The 25,967-nt window shown below is 46.2% G+C and overlaps 1 protein-coding gene across 2 annotated transcripts in view; it reads left to right on the forward strand.

Moving 5' to 3' along the window:
• NUP133 (nucleoporin 133) overlaps positions 1-25,967 on the forward strand; it is a 1,444,728-nt gene that overhangs the window by 431,824 nt on the left and 986,937 nt on the right. For both annotated transcript variants that reach the window (XM_069606929.1, XM_069606930.1), the window contains one exon: positions 15,561-15,724. In XM_069606929.1, the coding sequence (XP_069463030.1) occupies positions 15,561-15,724 (164 nt within the window). The remainder of the gene's footprint in view (positions 1-15,560; positions 15,725-25,967) is intronic.

Below are 25,967 nucleotides of genomic sequence, written 5' to 3' on the forward strand. Positions count from 1 at the left end.
GCAAAGCTGCTGGGGGACTCTATAGGTAAGGGAAATTAGCCATAGAATGAGAATTCTCCCTAACACTCGTCCCGGAAGTTCTGCTCGTGCTTGTGGTCCACCTTGCTCAGATTGCGTCTTTAGGTGTTGACTTTTATTCGTGTGAGGAGAGCTAACTGGTATCAGGTGTATGCACTTGGTGTAAAGTGCCTGAATTTGCCTGACCCATTTATTGGGAAATGTCCAGTACGATGTGAGAGTTAGTCTGGTTGCTCAGTCATCCTCTTCCTCGTCCCATTGTTTGTGAAAAAAGGGGGGTGGGAGTTGAGACTTCCTATTAAATAGGATGTGCAGATGAACAAAAAATGGGGAAATACCGCGTCTCACCATCGGCTGTCTCACCCCACTCCCCGAAGACTCCTCACCCAAGTGGTCCTCCCGCACCGGTCCACCCCAAGGGTCTAGATCCAAAGGTGATGTCTGTGCCCTGGCCACCTGCGCGAGAGATCCCGAGGGACTAGTTGGGGTGAGACCCTCTGTTTTCTCACATTATCCTCAAGCCAGGAGTCTGGTGGATGCCTTCTTGTTCCCCTGTGAGGTCCTCTTCCTATAGCCATTCCTGCTGATTCCTCTGTTGCTACGAGTTATGAACACACTCGGACGATGTCACTGCAACTTGATCCTCCATTTTGCTGGCGTTGTCCAGGCAGATCTGGTACCCAGAACTCTTCCATCTGTCGGTGGCTCCAGCCATCAAACTGCCTCCTCTTCCAGACTCTGCAGGGAAGGAGGGCCAAACCTGAACCATGACCCAGCATCTCTGAGCCGGGCGGCCCTAGAGTTTGGACACTACTCGCTGCCTTTGGAATGCATGAGCATCCTAGCCAGGGCCAGGGCTCCATCTACACTTGCCTGATACAAACACAAGTGGAAGCGCTTTACGGTGTGGTGCCAGTTCACAGAAGATTTCCCTGCTGCGCATGGCTCCATAGCTTCTTCCTTACTGGTATTACCCAAATTGTTTATCATTGTTCGAATGATATATATATATGGGTTTTGGAGGGTTTGGCATTGAGTGGGGGTTTGTGGGGGGTTTCCCCCCACATATATGTTACAATTTACCTTCACAATTCGGTCAATTGTGAAAAGGTCAATTGTAATTCGAACAGTTGTAAAACGAACAATTCGTATACAACCTCCTTACTTGCTCTAGCTAGCCAAGTCTGACCTTGCCCTTACATGCCCTTACATCGATCAAGGTACTCTAGATTGCCATATCCTGGTATACCCGTGCTCCCTGTGGTCGCACAGGCTTGTTGGGGAGTTCCTCAAGCGCCTCTTCAGAACGTTCCCCCCCCAGGAAAGGCTCCTGCCCCTGTGTGGCAGCTGAATGTGGTGCTGTCAAAACTGATGTGGGGGTGCTCCGTTTGAACCTATACACTGGGCTTTCTTGAAGTTTCTTTCTTGGAAGACTGCCTTCCTGGGGGCTTTCACCTCTGCCTAGCCGGTTGGGGAAGTACAGGCTCTCTCAAGTAAACCTCCATATATGTCATTCCACTCCGCTTAAACGGTTCTACAAGCTCATCCTTTATGCCAAAGCTCCTTTCATATGAACAAGCCTTTGGCCCTGCCAGTTTTCTTTGCAAACCCTTTTTCACCTGTTGAAAGGGCTGCACGTGCTTTGAAGTTCTACGTTGCACGCACCAAGGACTTTCAAAAGACTTCCAGACTTTTCATCATTTTTGGACCTGTGATGCATGAGATGTCCAAGGCTTCCCTAACCAGGTGACTCTCCGGTTGTATAAGAAGAGTTTTTGGTGCCCTCCTAATGTTAGATTCTAAATTCAGAGAATATCTTTATCAATATGAGAGTTTTAAGGTACGGGGGAGGAAAAATGGTCCTGGCACAGAACCACAAATATGCAAAACAACGGAAAAAAGAGGATCCTAGATTGGAAACCTCCCGTCCCTGACAGACCCTCCCGTTGGAACCCTCCCGTTCCAATAACCGTCTTATGACGGTAGATAAGTGTGCAAGGGACGGGAGGGTTCCAATCTAGGATCCTCATTTTTTTTCCGTTGTTTTGCATATCTGCGGTTGTATAATGCAGATTATGTTAGGTCACAGAAGTTTATAAAGCGCCCTTTCACCCGAAGGTATCTTGACTACGGAGGTGAGCCTGCTCCGCAACACCCTCCCTAGGGGTTGAGGAAAGTGGGGCCACAACGGGAGGGACTCCCCCTTTGGGGACAAGGACTCCTGTACCTCCACGTGATGGCTTATATGGACTTTTGAACCACCAGAACATTATAAGTTCCATGGTTAAAACGAGGATAAAATGAACCAATATAATTGTCAAGATGAAATTGAAGTTCTCCCTTTAAATTAGAACTTGCAAAGGACTGTGCCAAGGAGGTTGAAAAGACACAGCTCACCAGCGAGGGAGTGATCAGAGAGCCGAGAGACACAGGGGAAGCCCACTGTGCATAATACGGTTGAAGGAGGCAGAGCTGGTGTGGAGCCAGTGTTATTTGAAAAGGCTCTGAGACGACAGGGCGAGAGATGCAGAGAGTCCAGCGTGCGAGAAGAGAAGTCCAAGTTCCCTAGAGTAGAGTGCTAAATGATGGCGTGAGAACGCTACAACAGCGGTAGGTAGCCAGTTTGTGCAACGACGCAGACACAGCCATTGGGAGAAAGCAACTCCCAAACAGAACCAAAGCTGCACCGGAGCTGACAGTGTATGAAGCAGACGCCACTGAGAGTGAACTGTGCAGCAGCCAAGAAGCCGAGGAAGAAAGAAAACCCCTATAGGTACCAGAGACGTTACCCCCACAGTGCACAATGTGATGAGAACTGGGGTCTACCGGTACACTGAGAGGGAGTTGTTATAAATGGAGAGAAATTCGTCCAAGTAACCATGAGAGAAGAGTGTGTGAGTGAGAAGAAGTTAAGTCAAGACTGTCAACGGGATTGGAGGGAAATGCAAAAACGTAGGAGATATCAGATTGACATTTGGGAACCAAGACCCAGTGGAGTCACAAAAATAAATCGTATAAAGAAAAACACTTTGGGAAGAGGTGAATGAGTATTTGAGAATCAATCGCCAATCAAGAGAGAAGGATAATATACAAGTGAACATTGAGTACTATTAGACGGAGGGAAGAATCTTATTAAGACCAAGAAAACACATGAGGAGAAGGAGAAACGGACCATCCGCTGAAGGAGTTACAGAAATGAATTCAACAAAGTTACAAGAGACTATTTATGTATGATCTACTAAAACATTAAAAATCAAGAAAACATCTGGGCCAAGACACGGCATTCAGGAGAAGGCAGTCATTCTCCTGCCCTTCGTTGGTTATTAGAGTGCGAGTCAGCTAGGTTAGATTTGGACAACGGACAGATTTATTTGGACTATTACGACTGATGAGCACCTTAGTAAAATAGGCAGGGAACACCCCATAGTGATTGGGAAAGATGGGCCTTAAGCTTTTCTTTAATAAAAAACACTTGGTAAAATGTCCTTAGTGTCCGTGCCCTTCTTCTGTCCCACCAACAAAGCCAGAGTTTTTATGAGTTATACTGGACAAGGTGAATCGGAGTGCGTACAAGAAAACCTATAGAGAACAAACACTTACTGACCAATGCCCATTCTGGTCTGGGAGCCAGACAAACTATACACAACTGAAGCGTCAAGATTGGCTGCTATCCAAACAAGGCGGACACTGTGTCTCAGTTGTATTAAATACAATCAAAATACTTTATTTCGCAACAAAGCCATAAAGCTTAACGATAAAACCAGTTAATACATAAATGGGCAAATAAGCATTAATTTCAAATTAGTGTTCCGCGAAGGAATAGTAAAGTGCCTGTGCTACAGTATAATGAATTAATAAATTTGTCAAAACGGGCAATTGATAAAACAACTATATTTTAAAAGTACTTAAACAGCTCCTAAAGATTGTATTTCATAGCAAGATTGGGAAATGTTACAAAATCTGACGTAGCCAGTCAAGTCATAAATAGTTGCCATGGACCGAAGAGAAATGTTATAAAAATGAGAGGCAGAACTTAGAATTGGAGACACAAAATTGTATACGATTGGCAGAAGAGATCGCAGGCACAGCATAAGACAACAGGTTATGCATAGTGGTTTGTGAAGGCGCTTGCCAGACTGACCCAGTAGAACTGAGTGGGCAAGAGATGGAAAGTCATCCAGGTCCTGAACAGTGATCTGTCTTTTCAGCCAAAAGGAAGAAATGTACATTTAAGAATGAACAGCATTTTTAGACCTTTCATTTGAAGAGATGTTGATTATGGTGTCTTGTTTTGCCTTTCCTTTAACTCTGAGAACTACATAGGTTACCGTTAAAAAATATTTACTTTTTTAACCAGCTGCTTAGAACAGGGAACAGCTCGGTTGTAATGAGACAAGTGACAATTTGTTTTTTAAAGTCATGTTTTGTCTACAAAAACTAAAGCGCTTAGTCTGGATGTGGGCCAGCCCATATTGGAAGCATTTTGAGAGTCAGCATAGAATGTTTTAACCTGATATTGGTTGGAACCATTTTTGTCTACATAATGAGTTGAATGAAACAACCATCTGGATAAGTTGAATGCTAAACAAGCAAATCGATTAGCTAAGAATTTGAAGTAAATTCCAAGCGTAATACAATTGAAATACTTTTGTTTTGTGTGATCCAGAACAAATGTTGAAATGAGTAAGATGTTGTGAATTTGGTAGTGAATGGTTAATATCAAAGCACTGATGAATGCTTTAATGGATAACAGAATGCTCTTGCAAGTAGATATTTAGATAAACAGAAATGGTTTAATAAATATATTTAATTATCTGTGATTCTTAGCCTTCTCTAACAATAGCTACATTTATGACCCATTTAAGATAAATATTGTGCTCATGGACATAATTCAAATACAGGCTGATTTTACACACACACACACCCCTTTTTGTTTGGCTTGAACGCTCAAATTTGATTTTGCCTTAAGTGTCAAATTTCAAGCCAGAACTTCAAAGAGTTATGGGAGCGAATGCCAAATAGCCCCTCCTTATACACTAATCACATCTTAGTCTCTGGGAAAGTGTTTACTCCCCGGAACAAGATCATACCATAAGTTGCCTTGGGGCAATTTGTGTTATTTTGCGCATTTAGTTTTTTAAACAAAAAGAATCTACGTTTTATTATAAACAGAAGGCCGCGAGTTTGTGCCTCACCAAGGGCACCGATTAACATGATTGTTTCAAAGCCCACTTATACCATGAGGTTCTAGTCCTCTTTTAGCTTGCAGTGAGTCTTCTATGCACTTTCTAAGCACGTTGCGGGTCTTACTTTACTGTTCCTGCCCTTCATTGCTTACAGTGAACAATTACCTCCTACGTGCAGTTATAAGCGTTTACTGGGTGTTTTGTACAGTCGCTGCTGTTCATATAAGGTGTTTTTGTTGTGCTAGATTTGCACTCCTGTTATTTACCCCAATTCATGTCAGGAGGGAAGACCAACTGCACATTATCAATATCGCAGAGATCCAGAAGATTTTGAAGGATTTGCTGGAGAAGGATGGCAAGTGAACATCTGGGAAGAGGATAATCTTGCTCCAAAACTGGCCAGTGCAAAGGAATAGAATGGAGTAAGGAGAAATAGCTTTGGGACCCATGGGTTCTGGGGACTCAACTACCCCTCTCCTAGATGGGATATTCTATAGGTTACCTATAGCTGAACTGTGTGGAATTCCTGAGGGAGAGTTTTATGTGGTTTGTTTTTGATGTCAATGATTCGCTAGGCAACGATTTACAAGATATGATTATTTAAACGCAAGAATTAATTAGGAGCGTTGGGGATCGATAAGGGATTGCATTGGTCCTTATGTTCCCAGGATGTCTGGTCTCCTCATCCTTTGCGGTTTCCTCTGATAGGGACGTCTGACGGATTAATCAATGTTTGTTGGTACGTCAGGTGGGGCAGGGGGAGAATTGGGGTAAGAGAAAGTGGTCTTTTTGTTTTTTCTTGATATACGGATACATTGGAAAAACTGTCAAAAATGCATTGGTGCCGAATCAAGTGCAAAATAGAATTTCAATACATCTTAGAATGTGTTAAACAAAGGTTTTAGGTTTGCCACTCTTAATGTGAAAAGCTTAAACTCCCCACGGAATGTGTTTTTGCTGTCAAGTGAGTTTAGGAAAGCCTTTTTTGCTTGATGTATTGTTTGGTCAGGAAACCGGTTGTAGGAAACGTGAGGAGTTTGGGATTGTTGTAAGGGGAATAAGACAAACTTGGTTAGTGTCTGGAACACAGCGAAAAAAACAGCACTTGTATTTTTTTTATATTACTTTCATATGGAAATCTAAGAAAATCAAAACTTTCAGGGGTGGGCGGGGATGGTTGCTGATTATAAGGGAAAGATGGAGGTGCAAGGAGAGTAACATTGGGAACTATTTAGGTTCCCAACAGAGGTCAAAATTACATCTGTCAGCAATTTTGCCTGAAGTGCGATTTGACCGATGGAACTATCCTGTTAGGGGACTTAAACAGGATTGTGGATCCATAACTGGATTGGAGACACAAACTGTGGTTCGAGAAAGGAGGAGTTTGCACTAACCTTAAAGATGTAAGTCTGAGTAGATGTTTAGAGGAAACTACACTCTCCTAATCTCCCTTCTCCCCCAAACCCTCTCATCAACATACACTAGAATACGCTATGTTCCACAGCAAATTGGGAAGATACATTTGGTGTTGGTCTCCATTGTTAATTTGATAGGCTGCTCGGACAGAAATATGCTTGTAATGTTAGATTTGCAACTCTTACAGAGAGGAATGGGCTGTTGGTAGTGCAATGAAAGGCTAGAGCTAAAATGAGAGAGGAGATCACTCACTTTAAAAAAACAAAATTGACACAAGGAAGAGCTCTGTGTGTGGTCTTGGATGCAGAAAAAGCCACTTTCAGGGATATTTTGATTTCAGAGGGCACGAGGAGAGAAAGAGCGGGCCTCTGTGGGAGCAAAAATGAGTAAGGAAATTGTATATCTGGATATAGCGATTTCGAACAGACCAAATTTATTGTTAGAGCTAAAGCAGAAGAGGCAGCAGCTTAAATCGTTGCTGCTAGATTACGTTTTTTAGAAACCCATTTGGATGCAAATTTACTAAGAAAAGGGAGATAAGGCAGACTTCATGTTAGCCAACTAATTGAAGGCGCAGAGCCTGACTGCGTGTTGGGAAGATGTGATGTTGAGGGAAGAGAACTGAGAGATCCTTAGTGGATTGTGCAGTGTTTTGAAGAGTTTTATGGGGATCTGTATGTGCAGGAAGATGGGACGGATCTGTGTTTAAAGTGTACTAGCATTCATTAGTCTTGCCATGATTTCAACTGAAAGTGTTTGAAAGGCTGGATTCTTCAACTCTGAATAATGTGCACAGTGCCATATGTCACCTGCAGGGGGAGAGCTCCAGCATGTGCTGGCTATAAGTTTGCATTCTTTAAGAGATTTGCATCTTGGTTAGGTTCTATAATCGAATTGCGCAAGAGGCGGGAATTCAGTTAACATTTCTCAAGGCTTTCATTTAGGTAATACGCAAAAAAGGGGAAGGCCTTTAGAAGCTGAATCTCTTACAGGTATATATCCCCCTGAACTATGATTCTAAACATTTTACAAGGATTCTAGAGTCTAGGCTACATGTAGTTCTCCCAAGACTAACTCAAAATGACCAAGATGGGTTCATCCAAGGTAGTAGGTAGCCACAATATTTGACTATATCAAGGGTTGGGGAAGGGTCGGCTGACCTGCTGAGAAGGCGTTTGTCTGGGTCGACTGCAGGGTTCTGAATGTAGTTTTGATAGATCTGGATTTTGGAGCAACATGCAGGGCCTGGATAGGAGCCTTTTAATCTGCCCTGACAGCTAGGGCAGTAGCTAATGGGTTGCACTCTGATAAATTTAAATAAGCCAGGGACATGAGACATGGATGCCTTGGTCATGGTTCTACTGATTGATTCTTCAAGAAGAATCAAGACATGAAGGGTTTTTTGGTAGTGGAGAAACTATTTGAATTGGGTGTTTGCAGGCAATATTCTAGTGCACCTGGTTGAGCCTACAGGATGGATTCCAGCACTACTACAGGAAATCCAGAAATATGGGAGGCTCTATGTATTTGTTCCATTTAGAAAAATCATTTGCAATGCCAGTCTGTTCTAACAATGACAGGATGTTACACCAGTTTACTTACCTATTTTCTATTTTCTTAAGCTACAAGTAAACATTCTTTGGTATTTGGGGATTTAGGTACGTAGTGTGTTGGGGGAATTATGAGTTAAATACCCTGCCTCTCTGGAAAGCAGTGTCAGCCAATAGGACTGCTGGTCACGCCCTCCTGTCTTGGATACAATAACTAACAGTGATTACAATGAATGTACGTCCTAGATTTGTGTTGCTTTTTTAGTCCCATAGGAATTCCTGCTGGGTTCTCAGCAGAAAGTTCAAAACATTCATTTGGCAGGAATAAAATCTACAAGTGGCGGAAGAATCCTGTTGCTCCCTAAAGAGAAGGCAGGGGGGATAGTATTCCCTAGATAGGTGCTATTATAAGGCTGCCCAACTAAGGGTATTAGTCGATCATATAAAAGAGAATCTAGAATTCTCTGTCCAGTAACTGCCTGGCTATGGGTCCCCATGAAGGATATTTCTAGCAGATTTTGCCGGCATCCAGTGCTGCCAGTTCTTTGGGAATTGTGGCGATCAAGGAAAGATACCCTTAGACTATACCCCGGTCCATCCCCGTTAAGCTGTGTTAAGGTCCCTCCATGACATGATTTTATACTTGAGCCTATATGTTTTCAAACTTGGTACAAAGCAGGCCTATCAGCAGCAGGGCAATTGTGAGGGAAAGGGGTGTACAAATTACTTGAACAGTAAAAGGCAGATTTGAACATAGGTGTGCTTTCAGTTTTTTATTACTTAAGTGTTCTGACCTCTTCTAGATGCAGAGATTTGCTATGCAGGGACTTAACTCCCTCTGAACGACTCTTATGTTATCACTCAGCTTCCCTGTCTGCTTTACATGCTGCAATCATGAGATTTCTGCAACAGCCAAAACACTCACTGAGGCTGCTACCCCAGGGCTATTGGACTGCCATGACTCTCTTACCATTTTCTGTTTGGGTTAGTTCCTTCCTTGATTTACCTGTACTTCCTTCTCGGAGGGTATTCTCAACTCTCCTTGTTATGCACTAATTTGAAGCTTTATACTCACCTCTCCCATCTAACTACCCCTGTATATTCCTTAATTACTGGTCTCCCATTTAACTTGAAAGTCTAAATTGGGTGTATTTTGTGCATCTAACTTTGGCCATTGATTGTAACCTCCTAGCACAGTGACTGTTCAATACTGCTTTACTTGCTTACCCCTCCCTCTGCCTCCTCTTTTCCACTCATGGCGCTTTCTGTTTCTCCCATCTATTCCAACTGCTTCTCTATCAACTAACCGTCCCTTCTCACTAAGTCTGGAAAAAAGAAATTTAAAAAGGATATCTTGGTCTCCCTATCGCTGATGCCTATACCATTGCCTCTTCCAGACGGACCCTCACCGACCTCCTCTTTGTTATTCCTTCGCCGGATCTATGAACCCCCCCTATGATCTCTGTGCTTTGTCCCATCTCTTCCTCTCCCATTAATGGTGGCACCCGCTGGGATGTCCTCATGGCTTCTTTCGACTCCTCCAGAGTCATCCTTAATGTCTACCTAAATAGCACTGTCATGGTCCAAAGTCCCCAGGCCAATCTCCTCCTCTTTGATATGCGTTTGCCTCGCCTCATCAACTTCCTCATCTCCAGCTGTCCCCTCCTCTCACTCCTTGGCTACCTTGCCCACTTTCTCCTCCTCCTCTGCCACTCTTCAGGCTTCCTCCACAACTCCGCAGGGCGTACCTCTGATTTGTACCCCTCCCCGGAAGGTCTTTAATTCTGGCAACCTTCTTCATCTTGCCACTCTCAACTCTCGCTCTGCTGTCAAAAACTCCTCTGACATCTGCCACCTCCTTGAAGAACTGGACCTTGATGTCCTCGGACTTACGGAGGCATGGTTCACGGCCAGCTCTGTCATGAGCTTTGACACTCTTCCTCCCTGATGGCCACAAGATCCTCTCCGCACCCAGATCCACTTGACCTGGAGGGGGCGTAGCCCTGATCTTTCCTGAATGGATTCCTGCCACTATCATTCCCTCTCAGATTTACTCCCGTTTTGAATGCCTTGTCTGCAGGCTCTCAATCTCTCCTAGCCACTCTCTTACTGTTGCTACTCTCTACCAGCCCCCCGGGCAAATTACCTCTTTTCTCTCTGTGTGGGCTGACCTCGCCTCCTCCCTCCTGGCCTCAACCACTCAACTCCTCCTCCTTGGTGACCTCAACATCCACCTTGATTCTCCCTGTTCCTCATCTCTGTTCTTTCGCAACCTCTGTGATTCCCTCTCTATCTGAAACATTTGTGTACGAGTGTTAGGGAGAATTCTCTTAGAAGGCTAATTTCCCAAACCTAGTGAGTCCCCAGCAGCTTTGCTGAATTTTTGGGGTTTGTTTTTTTCTCCTGCTAAGAGTGAGACTCTTTTCCTCCCACTCTTAGGCATGATTTGAGGTATGTCTTTGACTTTGTATGTGCTTATGGGCTATGGGATCTTTTACTCCATAGGGTATTATCTGTTTTTGGTTTGTGTTGCACAACACCCTCAGAGCCCAGTAATACTGGGGTGTTATAGTGCCCCCCAAACATAGACTCCATACCCTGGGACTGACTACTGTCTCCCAGGGCATGTAAAGTCACCATTGGCTTTACTAGTCCAAAATTGTGAACTGAACCAGTACAAACCATCATATTGTGGAAGTACTGGAAGGGGTTAATTAGATTGCCCCTGGGTCTGTTTCCAAGGGGGCACTGTCCAGGCCCCCCTTGTCGAGTTTCTGGCTGGTGGCAGTGTTTACCACGCAAAGGAGTCCACCGGAATATTTCCTATGGGATTTTCCCATTGGTTTTAAACGCACCACTTTTTGGTGCAATGTTAAAGATACCGCCGGTTTATTTATTTAATATTCCTTAAAGTGTGTGTTAAATAATTATATTCTTTTGATACAAAGCTCTGGTCAGTGTTTGCTTGCTCTACTGTGTTTTTAGCCCTATTGTGTATGCTCTGTATACTGCCCTACTCATCTTGAGAGGAGTCTGACTGTTCAGTCACAGCGACCAGGTAAATCTGGGTGGTGCAGACAGCTACCAATTGGGTTTACTGCTTACTCCTGTAGTTTTAATCTTGTTGCAGTGTTCCCCAATGGAACTGCACAGGATTCTGCCTACCAACGAGCGTGATACAAATAAAATATATCATATCATATATATCCTCCCCTGTGGCCCGACACACTCTGCAGGACACACACTTGATGTCTTGATCTCCCCTGGCCTCCCCCTCTCAATCCCTCTGACCACTCCTCTCTCCTGGAGTGACCACTGCCTTCTCTCCTCCCATGTCTCTCTCTCTTGCCCCCAAGCCAACCCCACCCCAACACTGCCACTTACTTTCTCGGACATCCGACCTATGAAGCGTGTGTCAGCTGAGGCTTTCGCTGCCACCTTCTCTCCCCCCCTCCTCCTCTGGCTGACTCGCATCCGGACACAACCCTGTCCCTTCTCTATGCTTCTATCTCTGATGCTCTTGCCCCTGTCATGAGGATCCGCTTGAAGTCCAATGTCAAGTTCAATTCCTGGTATGACTCGGACCTAGCTACACTTAAACGTAAGTGTAGGGCTGCTGAGAGGAAATGGAAGGCTTCTTGCTCATCTTCTGACAATCTGGCCTGCTGCCTGCTCCAAAGGCAATACCGACTCTGTCTGCACTAAGAAGAGAGCCCACATTCAAGCCCGTGTCTCTGCAGCATCTAGCAACTCGGCCGAACTCTTTAAATCTGCAAGGAGCTTGCCAACCCTAGCAGTCTCTACCCCCATTGCATCCGATGCTCTCTGCAATGCCCTTGCCTCGCACTTTATCTCAAAAACCCAGGACATCCTGTCCACCCTCTCTTCCCCTGCTTCTCCTATTCCCTCGGTCTGTGCTTGCAGTCCCCCCTTTAACTACCCCCCATAGTCCTCTTCCTTTCCTATTTTCTCCCCCGACGAGGTCGTAGACAAGTCCGATCTATGAAAGCCTCGTCAAAACGGTTTCATCCCTGCTCTTCTAAAACCATCAAGGACCACATTGACACCCTCGCTCCAGGCCCTTGCCGATTTTTGCAACCACTCCTTTGCCTCAGGATACTTCCCCTCTCCTCTGAAGCACTCCCTTGTGCATCCTCTTCTCAAGACACCCACAGCTGATCCTTCCTGCCCGGCTAACTATCATCCAATTTCCATTACCCCCTTCCTGGGCAAACTCCTGGAAAAGCTGGCCATCTCTCAGTTTAACCTTCATTCAGATTCTTTTGGCTGCCTCCATGACCACCAGTCTGGCTTCAGAGTGGCCAGAAGCTCGGAAACTGCTCTCCTGAACATGCATGAAGATCTTCTCTCCAGCCTGGACTCTAACATTCCCTCTGTCATCATCCCTCTTGATCTCCCTTCTGCCTTCGACATGGTCAACCACACCATCCAGCTCAACCGTCTGCATGATAACGTGGGTATCGCTGATCAGGCTCTGGCCTGGCTTATCCCTTTCCTCCCTGATCGACCCTCCCAGGTACAACTGGGGTCCTTCCTCTCCTCCATCTTCCTCTCTACCTGTGGGGTTGCCCATGGGTCTAACCTCTCACCCTGGCTCTTCAACCAATACCAGGCAACTTTCGCCCAATGCATTTCGGTTTTCTGCTATAATTTCCAGTGCTACGCTGATGGGTTTATAGACATAATTTCGAATACAAAAAGTCGAAAAAAAGTCGAATATTTTTTTTTACCTTTTTTTTCGAAATGGGCCCCCCCCCAACCACCCCTTTTTTTACCTATTTTTTTTTATATAAACTAGAGCCCAAAAAAACCCTCTAAATAATTCGACATTTTTTTTCGACTTTTTTGTCTTTCGAAATTATGACTGGACACCACGCTGATGACACTCAACTCATTTTCCGGCTCCCCTCGGCCACTTCCTCTACCTCTCTCATCTCGGACTGTCTAACTGCCATTCAAGAGTGGTGTGCCGCCAATGATCTTTGTCTGAATGCCAGCAAGACTGAGCTCCTCCTCATCGGCACACCATCTCCATCCTTTTCCCCTCACTCTGGCCGGCCTCCCTGGGCCCTCCTCCTACCCCTACCTGCGAGGCTAAGAACCTCTGGGTCATCTTTGACTCCACACTTTCCTTCTCGGCCCATATCTCCGAGGTCTCTAAAAAGTCCAACTTCCTACTTCACCTCCTCAGAGGTACTCTTCCTTTCCTCTCCTTCACTCAGAAGTTCACTGCCTCCTAAACTCTGGTTCTCTCTAGGTTGTACTATTGTAACAGCCTCTTTCTAAGTCTACCTGCCTCTACTCTACCCCCTCTGCAACTTATCCAGAACAGGACTGCGAGACTAGTCCTTGGCCTCGAGCCCATGGATCGTATCTCTCCAGCCCTGAAATCTCTCCATTGGCTCCCAGTGGATGCAAGGATTACATTCAAAACCCTTTGCATTGTCCGCAAGGCTTTCGGGGGCCTTGGTCCTAAATACCTTCAGCTATCCCTCTGCAAATTCCTCCCCTCTCGAGCTCTTCGCTCCTCTACCTCCAACTCCCTCTGGGTCAATCGTTTTTCAAAGAAACGAGCTGGGGGTAGATCTCTTTCTTCGGATGGGGCCTCCCTCTGGAACAGCCTCCCTGACATTCTAAAACTTGAGGAGAACCATCTCCGGTTCCGGAAGCACCTCAAGACCTTCCTCATTGCTTCTGCCTTTGCTCCCCCTCTCCCCTGCTGATCTCTCTCTTGGCACTGTGCACCTGGCCACCCTCTGTCCCTTGGGCTCAGGTACCTACTCACCTTTCTGCACTGCCTCCTGACAACCCTTTGCACTGGGGATTGTATCTGTACCCATACAGACGCCCCCCCTTTGTTCCTTATTTTTCTGCACTTATCAGACTTACCAAGTCTGCTGCCTTAAACACAGCACTTGCCACTTGCTGGCTGCACTACGACTGTTTATTGCCTCCGTTTTCCATTTATTTGATTTATTATGATGTATCTGCTCACCTCTGCTCCTTACTTTACACTCTCCCCCTTCATGCACTTTTTCGCTTTTCCCATGCACTTGCACGTTCTCAATGTCACTGGGCCTAGTAAGATCGCTGTTTTGTTGTGGTGTTTCTCCCGTTCCCCTCCCTTGCCTAGTTGCGCTCTGAAACACCTGTGTATGAGCGCGATACAAATAAAATATATCATATCCTATCACATCAAGGATGCAACAGTTGATCTCCTATATCTATAGAGAACCGACAGGTTGATTCTGGAGAACCACTCCGTATACGAATGCAATGGGAAAAATATTTACAAAAGTTTTTCACACATGGAATGGTCTTTGATTTCTAGCAAGTTTTTACATCCTACATCGCTTTGCAATATAAATGAAACGGAATAAAATTATTGAATTGGTGGCATTACTCTCTCCTGGTTTTCAGAAATGTTCCCTGAAGTCCATCAACAGTTGTGAAGATGCAGTTCAGAGGATGACATATACTGGCATATGTGGTGGTGATGAGGTTGGGTACAGATGTTTTGGAGTGAAATTCTCTCATATAAAATAATTTCAGGGTATTAAGTCTCCTCATCCACTTATTTTCGGTTTTCCAAATGAGTATGAGGGCTCCTCTACATCGCCTCATATGATGCATATTCTGTTATAACAGCTGTACCATGCTTGGTAACCACATGGAGACCATACTTAATAAAAAAAAAGATGGGTGGTTCTTAAGAGCGTGCAAAGTGTTTGTTATGCAAAAATTTACCCATATGTAAAATGAGTCGCACTAATGAAGAGGCTGAGTGACAATCGTCTGTGGCAACATATTCCAAAGTACAAAATTTAATGGGCACCAGGGTTTTAGACAAGTGAGCAAGTGCGTTGGTTAGGGGTGGAGATTTCTAAGTGGAGCTTTCAATGAAATCTGAAGAAAAAGTTAATGTTTTTTATGATGGAGTGGGGGATGGTTGGGATTGAGTATTGGTTAAATGTATATTCACATAGACAAGTTTTTTTGTATTGTTGGTGTTATTCTCTCATATATTTTGTACTTGAAGATGAACATAGATGTAAGAAATGTGCTGTTTCTTCTGAAGAGAAAAGGCCCCTCGGCTTAGGAATGGATACATAATTAACTTGCTCAACAATGTTTTTATGGAGGTTGGCTAAGAGTCCGATTTCATTTTGATTGTGTCTTTGAAGAGATTACATTATGAATAAGAAGTTTTTACTTTCAGGTATGGGTATCCAGTAGGTACTCAACACAGTGAATTGTAATATATTATGTATCTGTATTTATGCCCTTGATTGTTGTAGAAATAGGCAATAGTTATTATTTTTGTTTATTGTACGAGTACTTGTTTAGCTGACTAACATTTGTTTTGTAGGAAAGATGTATTAACCGCACAAAACATGGTGGATGAGCTTTTTCCTGCTGAAGTAGATGTGGACACTGATTTGGAACTGGATAAGGCCGTTGCCCAAATAAGTTTGGATTTGGTGGATGACTACCCTGCATCAGATCCCCGATGGGCTGAATCTGTGCCCGAAGGTAAGAGTCAACAGCCACATGTGGTCCTGGACTACTTTACAAGTAGAGAGCCCCTTTTATTAGCACTCTTGTCATGGGCTGTGTGAATGGCTTTGCTCTTCCTATATAGATATTGCAACCAGTGCAACTTGTGCAGTGGCTTAACACATGAAGTGAAACAATAGAACCACACTCTGTAAATAACAAATCAATGGATTGCAGATTCCAGCGTCAGCTGCTCAAGCTTTTTTGCAAGGGAGGCGTAGTGTTACTCGATCGTCGATCCTCTTGACTCAAACGTGCCACTCTGTTCCGGACATGTCGCTGCAATATATACTACATCACTACACCACTGTAACTCTTTTTTTGCATGTGCTCAGTACGTTGCTATTCAGAAAGTTCTTGTGAGCGAAACATTTCAATTTGACAAACTGTCTAAATTCCATCGACTTCCGTCAATACATGTCTGCTCCTAAGGCGTTCGGGGGAAAGCGTTGTCAAGAATGTAACTCAAAGATGTTGATCACCAACCCGCATGACATCTGCGCTATGGTGTCTCGGGTAAGATGTCGAGGAGTGCAGCTCATGCCAACAGATGAATCCCAAATTGCTGAGGGAGCGTTAAGCTAAATTAGTGCTCGGTCGGCCCCCATCAAAGTCTCTAGGTCGTCTGACCGTCAGGTCATCGGGACAAGTGACAGAGGAACCCACGCCCGAAATGGAGAACAGAAAACATAAAAAGCAAAAAAAACGTGCACACTACCGAAGCCGTTCATCGTCCTCATCCTCCCATAAGAAAGAGATGCCATAAACGCAAGCACGACTGGCATTCATCACTGGAATGCAGTAAGGTCTGCCTGAATCCTGGTGCATTGGAGGAGGAGTGGGAAGGCATTCAAGGAGCAAATGCTCCAAATATTAGACGGCAGCAACAGGTACGACCCTGGTCTTGACGCTGCAGGCTCCCACAGCACCAGTAGCGTTGGGAGGATCCGGCGGCAAGGTAGCAAAGTCTGGTCCTACACCCTCGTGCTTGACCACGACTACTGGGAAGCCGGCCATAGCGCCATGAGACCAACAGTTACAAGTGTGGTTGGGCCTGGTGGGAATGACGCTGTTGGTGCTGACAGTCTATTGTTCCTTTATAATGTTCGACGTTCATTGAGGTAATGCAGTGAACTCTTGATGAGGCAGCAGACCAGGTGCCTTTTTGGCCTAGAGCTTATGGGCGGAGTGTCTAGAGGGGTCAACTATTTTACCGACCAGCCAGATTTGATTGCCCTGGCTGAAGGGATACATGATGCAGGTAGGTTGGATATGTCTCCTGATCTTGACATCCATCAAGCTACTCCTTAGGGTCACCCTAATGCGAAGCGCTGAAGGACTGTTGAGAGGGTGGTTCAGCCCTTGGCTCTGGGCGCTTCAGCAAAGCCCCTGTCAGCCTATGACCTCACAGACATTCTTGATAAGGGTCTGCAAACCGAGAGGGCATTGCCTTTTAATGCAACCATCTCAGACCCCATTTCGACATTATTGCCGAGACCTTGCACCATTCTAGCTGTGGATGCAGAGATTACAGGAAGGGGGGGGTTTATCTTTTCTGTCTTGCCACCCCACGCCTGAAGGCCTAGTGTTACAAGCCAATACGGTAAACTCTAGACCTGCCTCATCCACTTCTAACCTGCCTTCAAATAGGGAATCTAGGAAAACTGATACCCTAGCTTCAAGGCATAAAATAAGCAATGTTGCATAGCAATTTGCTGTGCAATTCTGAAGGTTTGCTAATTAAATTGACACTTGTGTAGCAAAGCTAGCTATTTAAGTTACCCTGTTCATTTAAAGGACAGCTCACTCTGCATTCCTCTCTTGCCGTCGGGCTCTCTCAACCCTCATTTATTTCTACATTTGTAGAGTGCACTTAACCTGTGGGTGTCGAAGCGCTTGTTTGGGCAGTTAGAACAACAGCAGGCAGTGCGGTTGCTATTGGAACAGGTGGGTTTTCAGTCTTTTTTGGAACAGGGTGTAGGAAAACTAGGACCTCAAGGCAGGGGGGAGTGGGAGTTCCAGAGCATGGCAGCGGATACTGGGAAGCTGGAACCACCGGTTTTGGCATACTTGAACCTGGAAGTGCTTGGATGGTTGGCATAGGCAGTACGTGGGGGACTGGAGGCGGCTGGTCTGGTGAGTCTCTGGGCTAGGTAGCCTTGGACAGTGTTGTCGAGACAACATTGAGTAATGGTGAGAATTTTTTTATTTGATCCGTTCTCTGACTGGGAGCCAGTGTGCTTCTCTTTTTGCTATAGAGATATGGTCATGTTTATTTAGGCTGAGGGCAGCTCTCAGTGCGTTATTTTGGATGGGTTACAACTTTAGATTTTGCTCTGATGTGCTTGCAAGGAGGGCGTTACAATAATCTACCTTAGAGTTGATGATGGCTCTGGCAATGTTGAGGCAATTGTTCATGGATAAGAAGGGTCGACTTGCATTGATTAACTTGGTTGTGTAAGTGACAGAAGTGGCGATGGCTTTAACATGGCGAGATAAGGTGAGAGTAGCAACTAGATGGAAGCAGAGCATCTTGACAGCCTTCGACAGCCTTAGAGATGTGGGGTGGTTTTCAAGGGTGAATAGCTGATAGGCTGTACTGAGTTTGGCAGGGTTACATACAAGGAGTTCTGTTTTCTCGTGGTTTAGGCAGAGGCATTGGGCAGCCAGCCAGGCTTGCTTGGTTTCATGGATGGAGTTGATTTTGTTGGGAGTCCAGGTGGTGATCTCTAGTGAGGGGAGGAGGATCTGGATGTTGTTGACATAGTTTGTGTACTTGATGTTGAGAGAGTCAAGTAGGTCGAAAGGGGGTTTGGTATGGAGATTATAGAGGGTAGGGTAAATGCAGGATCCTTGGGGCACTCCACAGGTAATAGATGTCTGGGTGGAGGAGTGAATGTCAGCGAAGACTATTGGCCAGGAAGGATGCGACCCACTGAGTGGGATCTGGAGAAAGAGGTAGTGGTGGGCAGATGGTGGCAACGGATGGAGTGGTCGACCAACTTGAAGGCTCCATACAGGTCCAAAAGCATTAGGAGGGAGAGATTTCCTGAGTCTTTGACGTCATCATGCTGGTTCTTGAAGTACGGAAGCACTGACTGTTTCGTGGCCAGGGCGGAAGCCTGATTCACGTGGGACAAGGACATGATGATGCTCAAGGTGTTGCTGAATCTGGATATCGGCAGCCCGGTCTATGATTTTTAGTAGGAAGGGAACTGTGGTGATGGGGCTGGTAGTTGGTGGTGATGGGCTGGTAGTTGGTGGGGATGGATGGGTTGAGAGAAGGTTTCTTGAGGACGGGTGAGATATAGGATTCTTAAGTGCGACAGGGACGGAGCAGGCATTAATGATGTCAGTGATTTGCTGCAGTACAGACTGTAAGGCCCTTTTGGATGTTGGTGACCCCTTGCACAGAGACTGGGTGGAAATTGAATAGAGGAATGGGCTACAGGGGCAGGGTCGGATGGTAGAGGCTATGCTGATGGTGGTTAGTTGAATTAGCATTTTGCTCTGTAGCAAGACAGTTTTGTCCAGGAGAGCACTAGGTGACATTCTTGGTGACTGTGGATGGAGTTGAGTCAGGGGATTCTAGTTCCCGTAGGATAGAAAACAGTTCACAGGAGTTAGATTTGGCGTTGGCAATCCGAGTATTGAAGGCCGCCACTTTGGCCACTTGGATTGCTCTTTTGCATGATCTGGAGAGTGCTGTGAGGCAAGACTTGTTAGATGCTGTCAGGCATAGGCACCAGGTCCATTCGTTAGTGCTTTTCGGCATTCAAGGTATGTAACTCTGGGTTGAACCAGGAGTTGAGCTTTTGGATAGTTTTCTTTTTTTGAGGGATTTGTAACGATTGTTGTAACGATTGACTAAGCAGTCAACGTCTTGTATGTTGGGTGGAGGGAGGTTTCTGAGCAGTGGCCAGAGAAGGTCGCTGTGAGATTGTGAGTGCAGCGGGCGATGACAGAGTGGGGTGGATGGGTTGTGGGAGGGGCTGGTTGGAGGGGTGGTGATCAGACCAGGTGCAGGGGGTGTTGCAAATATGGCCTAGTGTCCAGTTAAGTGTACGTCCTAGAGCGTATGTCGGCTCAAGTAGTTTTCTGTGAGAAGTTGAGGGCAGCGGTGGTGAAGGATATGGTGTCTGTCTAGGGGGTCAACGTGGCTAAGATTTAATTCCCCTAGAGCAATGGCTTTGGAGTTTGGTTTGAGATTGCACAGGAGGAGTTGCGTGAGGTCATGTTCAAATGTGGGAGCTGCAAGGTGGGCGTATGAGAATATGCAGAGCGATTGTGGAGGTGGCCGATTGTGGAGGTGGCGGTCATTGAGAGCTTGACTGAGAGAGACTTACAGTTCGGGAGTTGGGTGGAGGCTCTTACGCGGATGACTAGGGTATGTATCTTTGTATAGAAGTGTGACCCTGCCATCTTTTTGTTCATTTCAGTCATTGCAGTGAATGGCGTAGTTGGGTGGAATGGAGGGGGCCGGGCCAGCAGCGTCATGGTGCCGGGTTTCGGTAATGGCTAACATATGGTTGTTGGCCACAATGAGATCAAGGATGTCGGGTGCGTCGGCAATGAGTGAGCGTGCATTGATAAGCACGCATAGTATGCTAGGTGGTGGGACAGGGAGATGGAGGATCGTCTGGGGTGTGCGTTGCTACATGTGCAGGGGCTGGCACCCGAAGTGCCGAGGTTCGAGCGCTTAAGCGTATGGATGCAGGGGCGGGCGAGGTGATTGGGGGGCACAAACTGCAAAGTACGTGCTGAGAGCTGAGACCTACGGTCGGCACCAGTGCAAGTTATTGGGATCATGGCAAGCAAGGGTTGCGTCACTCGGTGCACAGCCGAGCTGTGGTCAGAATACATGGGATAGTGCAAATTAGATCCTTGGCCAGACAGCATGGGGACCTGGGCAGAATTTGTGGTGTGCAGTGGAGCTGGGGGTGGAATGCATGGAGCAGTACGCAGCGGGGACTTGGGCAAACTGCGTGGCACTGTGCACAGTGGAGTCATGGTCAGAATTCATAAAGCATTGTGCAGCAGGGACATGTGTAGAGTGTGTGCGTGCTTTGCATAGGTGCCATGGGCAGATTACGTGGCACTGTGCGCAGCAACCACATTAATAGATTGCTTGGCAGAGTGCATACTAGAGGTATGGTCCGTTTGCGCGGCAGCGTGCACAGTGGAGATTTAGGTAAATTGTGTGGCGGTGTGTGCTGTTACGTAGAATGCTGCGGGGGATAGTAGGGGCAGGAAGTGAGTAGGGGGCGAGAGGATGCAAAGGATGCAGCTGAGGCAGAGTAAGTGACTCGTACAATCATGCAGATGCTTAACTTTTTCTCTGGGGAAGATGAGGATAGCGGTCAGTTGCGGCTTGGGCCAGGGACCTGTGGTTTGCTGGTCTGCTCTGGTACATCCGTGAGGGGCCTCGGCCTCACCGTAGGTGCCAATACCGTGGCCTCTGCCTGCACAGGCTTCGCTGAAGAGGGCTTGGTATGCAGTTTTTAAATGGTGGAGGCGGATCTCACGATCGTTGCAGTGCGTAGAAGACATTCGTCAGACAGGCAGCGTATCCTGCGTACTTAAATTCACAACACTTTCCTCGGCCTGACACACTGTTCAACAAAACACTCCCTCTCGTCCTTCCTTTTCTCTAGTCGCTGCAAATTCAAGGGTGTGCAGCAGTAATCCTCTCCTCAACGCTGAAGTGCCAAAGGCCTGTATTGGAATACTAGGCAAGAATCTGTTTTTCTTTTTCAAATAATTGCAAACCAGAAGTAAATCTGGATGATACTTTTACTAAGCCAACTATAGCATGTCTGTCAAATAAACATTACACATGAACTTTTATTTATTTTTTAAAACAGTCATGCAAAATGTTAAATAATGCATAATTACAGTATTTCTGCTGTAAAACACTGCATTATCTCCATGCTTTACAGTAAAGTTTAGGTTAGTGTCTTAATCGCTCAGTGATAACTAGATTTCCTTTTGCTGAGGAAGATCCATCATACTGATGAGTGAACAGTTTTGAAAACATACATGCTCAGACGGCCACATGCTTTTGATGGCAAACCTAGTTCTGTAACCTGCTGGTTGCATTCTTCTATGCAATAGGTGCTCAACCCCATAATCATTGACTTTCTATCGTATCCCCCTGTTGCTTTATACCAGCTACCATGAACGTGAGCTGGCTGATAACTACAATATTTGCCTAGTTTGCCCAGTTCTCTGCCTGCTTTTTTTAATCCATCTATATCCACTGCAATACCATACACTGTAGTTGGAGCAAAGCAAGCTCTATAGCCTATGATTATGATTGCATTACATATTTGCACCTGCTGGAGAGAGCTGGACAAACTGTTTTCAGAGTAGTTTTATATCTATTTGTGTCGATTCACTCAGCTAACATTTTATATTTTACAGACACATCAAGAGCTATGTCTGTACACCCACGCGCGTAGTCAGTCTAGTATGTAGGGTGAGTACCATTTGCAGGGGATGTTTGAAACTTTTTTTTTAACCTTTTGCTTTGTTTTCAGTGAATGTCAAATAAAGGTTTTCAATGTGCATGGCTGGCCTCTGGGTGGCATCATTGTGGCTACCAAAGTGGGTTTGTGTTGACATGCACCATTTTACAGAAAGCGCATATCCACTTTTTTCATGTGTTGCCATGGATCGAGTGCATTTTTCTGAAGTAGACTAGGTAAAACCAGTTACTCAAGCTGCAGGTCTAGCAGAATTTTAAAGAATTTGCAAGGCCTGACCGACCTCACTAATGTCTTACTTGAGTGGTACACAAAAATGCTGTACTGTTGCTCATTTCATGTCTTGGGTACAAATGACTTATGCTGACATTAATACAGCATTGCTAATCAAATGGGTTTGTTTGCTAATCAAGAAAAGTTTAATTGGCAAACTCTGCTATCGATTTTCCAAAAATAATTTATGGCTTGTAGCTTAAAACATCTTCACCTCAGGCAGCATGGCCTTGAAGGCAGCCAGTGCTTCTCCAGCATTGGATATTTCATAGATTCACATGCTGTGAATATTCCCCATCAGGCTGGGAATCCTCTGTTACCTTTTGATTCCCCTTGCCCTAGGCAAGAAGAATCTACATTGTGTAGCCTAACACCCTTCTTATGTATGTTTTAGGTGCCCACCAATGGGACCTTGAGTACCTCTTGACTAAACCCTCCTGTTCCCCTCAGATTCTGACCACGTGGTAATAGACGTCCATAGGGTGTGAGTGGGTTTACCTGAAGGGGTGGAAGGAGGGCGCATGTGAATCTATGAAAGATACCAATGCTGGAGGACAGGAGTTAAAGGTAAGAAACTTAGACTCAAAGTTTTAGGTTAACATTTTCAAATATAACCTCTTCAGAAGAAGCATTTTCTATACCACAACATCAGGTTATCTACTTCAAGGTGTGAACGTTTTCTAGGGATGGAGGGCAAAATGTGACCCCTTTTTAAGCCCTGTGCCACTTGTGGCCTCAACAACGTATATGAGAGAGATAAGCACTCCGACTGCATTACTGCCTTTGTCCCCACCAAACTGCTGAAACCTGCACTGTCTGTTAATGTCTTTGCTCTAAGACTCTCAAAGATGGAAATAGAAGGCTGGTTTGCTGGCTCAACGAAGGGATTTACCCCGAATACCCCTCCGACGTTGAATCGACCAAGAGCATGGCTACCCCCACGGGGAAACTACCACAGTCGAGGTAAAAGTCCTGGTCAGAAGAGCACCAGCGAAGACCACCAAGCACAGGATCACCTATGTCTATGGATCGTCGACGACGGCCGAAAGACCGAGGGGACTGGAGAAGCCGCCGTCACCCGTAGAAGGCCAGTCGTCACCGGGCAGAAGGCGGAAGCTGAAGGCGGCAAGTCAGCGGAAGGACGAAAGCACAAATCTAAATCGAGGTCTGTGAGAGAGGGCGAGGCCTCCTCAGTCAATGAGTCCAAAAGGGGGGCGGACAAGGGTCACAGGAAGTTCTGGGGCAGACAGCCACCACGGCCATAGACCAAAGTACCTCATCGTCGGCCACGCTTAAACACATGTCGATGAAAGCCACCCAGTTGGAAGGTGCATAAGCAGCCCCCGACCACAACCACTGAGAAGGAGTGGCAAACGTTGCACAAGGTCAGCCCATCGACGTCAACAGCGACTAAATACTTAGCATCTAGCCTTTCAACACCGCATAAGACTACCTTGTTGTCGACACTTCACAAGTCCAGCTTGTCGGCGATGCTGCACAAATCGGCCTCGCCCACTCCGCTCCAAAAGTTCTGCTCCTCGACGACACTCTGCAAAACTAGCTCGACTGTGACACACCACCAATCAGACTCATCGATGAAGAAAGCCAGGGACAAAGCCTGCACAAACAGTCCCATGTCCCTGGCCTACAACCTCGGCAGTGGGAAAAGAGACACCCCTGAGCCCCAAGAGGAAGGAAGGCCCGTCGCTGACAGTCAACAGCACTCACATCGACGGCATCCCTGTCGACAGGGGGCTGATGAGAACTTACTCAGGAGGTTCAGGCTCCCCAGCCAGAGGGGCCCACCCAGCCACAACACATCAGCCAGGTCTCTCCTATCCAGTACTGCAATGTAATATCAGCGGTGATCTTACAGTACAAGGTTGACACTGACTTTGAAGGGCAGCATCAGCAATCCGAATCTGAACAGTCAGTAATAATGCAGGAGTAGACTCCAGTAGTCCAGCAACGCCATGGAGTCATATTCAGGAAAGGGACCCATCAGTCAGATAGCCACAAGAGGAGGCAGGTCCAGCACTGCGACAGCCACAGGAAGAGGCAGGTGCAGCACCGCCCATAGGATCCACCCACCTACAAATCTAACAAAGGGAAGTCAGGGCACTGTTAGCCAACCCAGAAGGCCCTACTATCAATGCAAGTGCTCTCGTCCCTGCAGAGGGTCATCGCACTGCTCGATGCAGCTCTGATTAAACCAGTGATGCCGGCCTTACCACTGCCTCAACCAGTTGTACCCCAGCAATCCCCGCCCAGACCCAGGTCTATATCGCGAGGGAGATCAGCAAGGTTCCAGAGGACACTTGCAACTCAGGTCATTTTCTCCATCTGCTCTTGCATCCCCCACGCTTCAACCAATATGCAGGGTCAGGAGTACATCACTGGCACTGACCCCCCTTCCCCTCGCCTCCTGCAAAAAGAGCCGTACCGTTTCACCACCGGCGCGTTCAGTGCCAGAAGGGGAACTTAAAGATATGGATGCGGACAAACCCCGCGATACATCTTCCCCAATATCTCTCCGAGGACGGACGATAATTGGGACACAGATGCCCTCCAAGAGATTCCCCAGGACGATGAATCATCAAAGCTGTCTCCCCCTGACGACATCACATGTTTCCATTCTACTGTCATTAAGGCGTGCAAAGAGATCAAACTCCTTGCTTTGGAGAATGAGAAGGAATGCTTTTTATTTGACCATATTGTTAAGAGAAGAAAGGCAGTGGTCTCGATTCCCATCCTCGACTGTGTTTAACAGGAGGGGCTTAAATCAATGAAGCAACCGTTCACAATCCCAGCGGTGAAAGGACGTCTGGATAAAAAGTACAAGCAACCAGAAAATGCACCAAAACGTCTGGCTTCCCAGCCCTCGCCCGAATCAGTGGTCTCGGCGGCGGCAAGCAGGAAAGCTAAATCAGACAAAAATGCACAATACAACAGGACAATGAAGCGTGAAAACAGGACGCTTTTGGTAAAAAGGTCTTCGCCATTGGAGCCACAACAGTAAAAATAGCCAACTCACTGTCATGGCCACGGGCCCCAGAACACAAAAAACACACCATCTAGTGACAGGGGCAATGGGTCACTTGACTCACTTATGTGAGCAGGAACACTTTATTTCAGTGCAGGAGTGCTTTTATTTTACTTCAGTGCTGAGTGCTTTTATTTTACAAGAACCTTCCAGGTGCTGAAAGCCTTTATTCCAGAGAACATCCCCATGGACTGACTCATTGGGCATGGCTCCCTAGGCCTGGTCTTCAGGGGCTGACTCATCGGGTGTGGCAGCAGGCAGGCCAGAGCTACTTGGTGTGGCCGGGAACAAGACTATATAAACCCACCAACCCCTGAAGCAAACGCTTTGCGTTACTTTTCACCTCCGTGCAACGTGACGCTCACTGCTGCCTGGACCAGCTACTTACCTCGTGATCCTACAAAAACAGAATCCTTGC

This window comes from Ambystoma mexicanum, chromosome 4p, assembly GCF_040938575.1.
Source record: "Ambystoma mexicanum isolate Mex_15411 chromosome 4p, UKY_AmexF1_1, whole genome shotgun sequence".
NCBI classification, from domain to species: Eukaryota; Metazoa; Chordata; class Amphibia; order Caudata; family Ambystomatidae; genus Ambystoma; species Ambystoma mexicanum.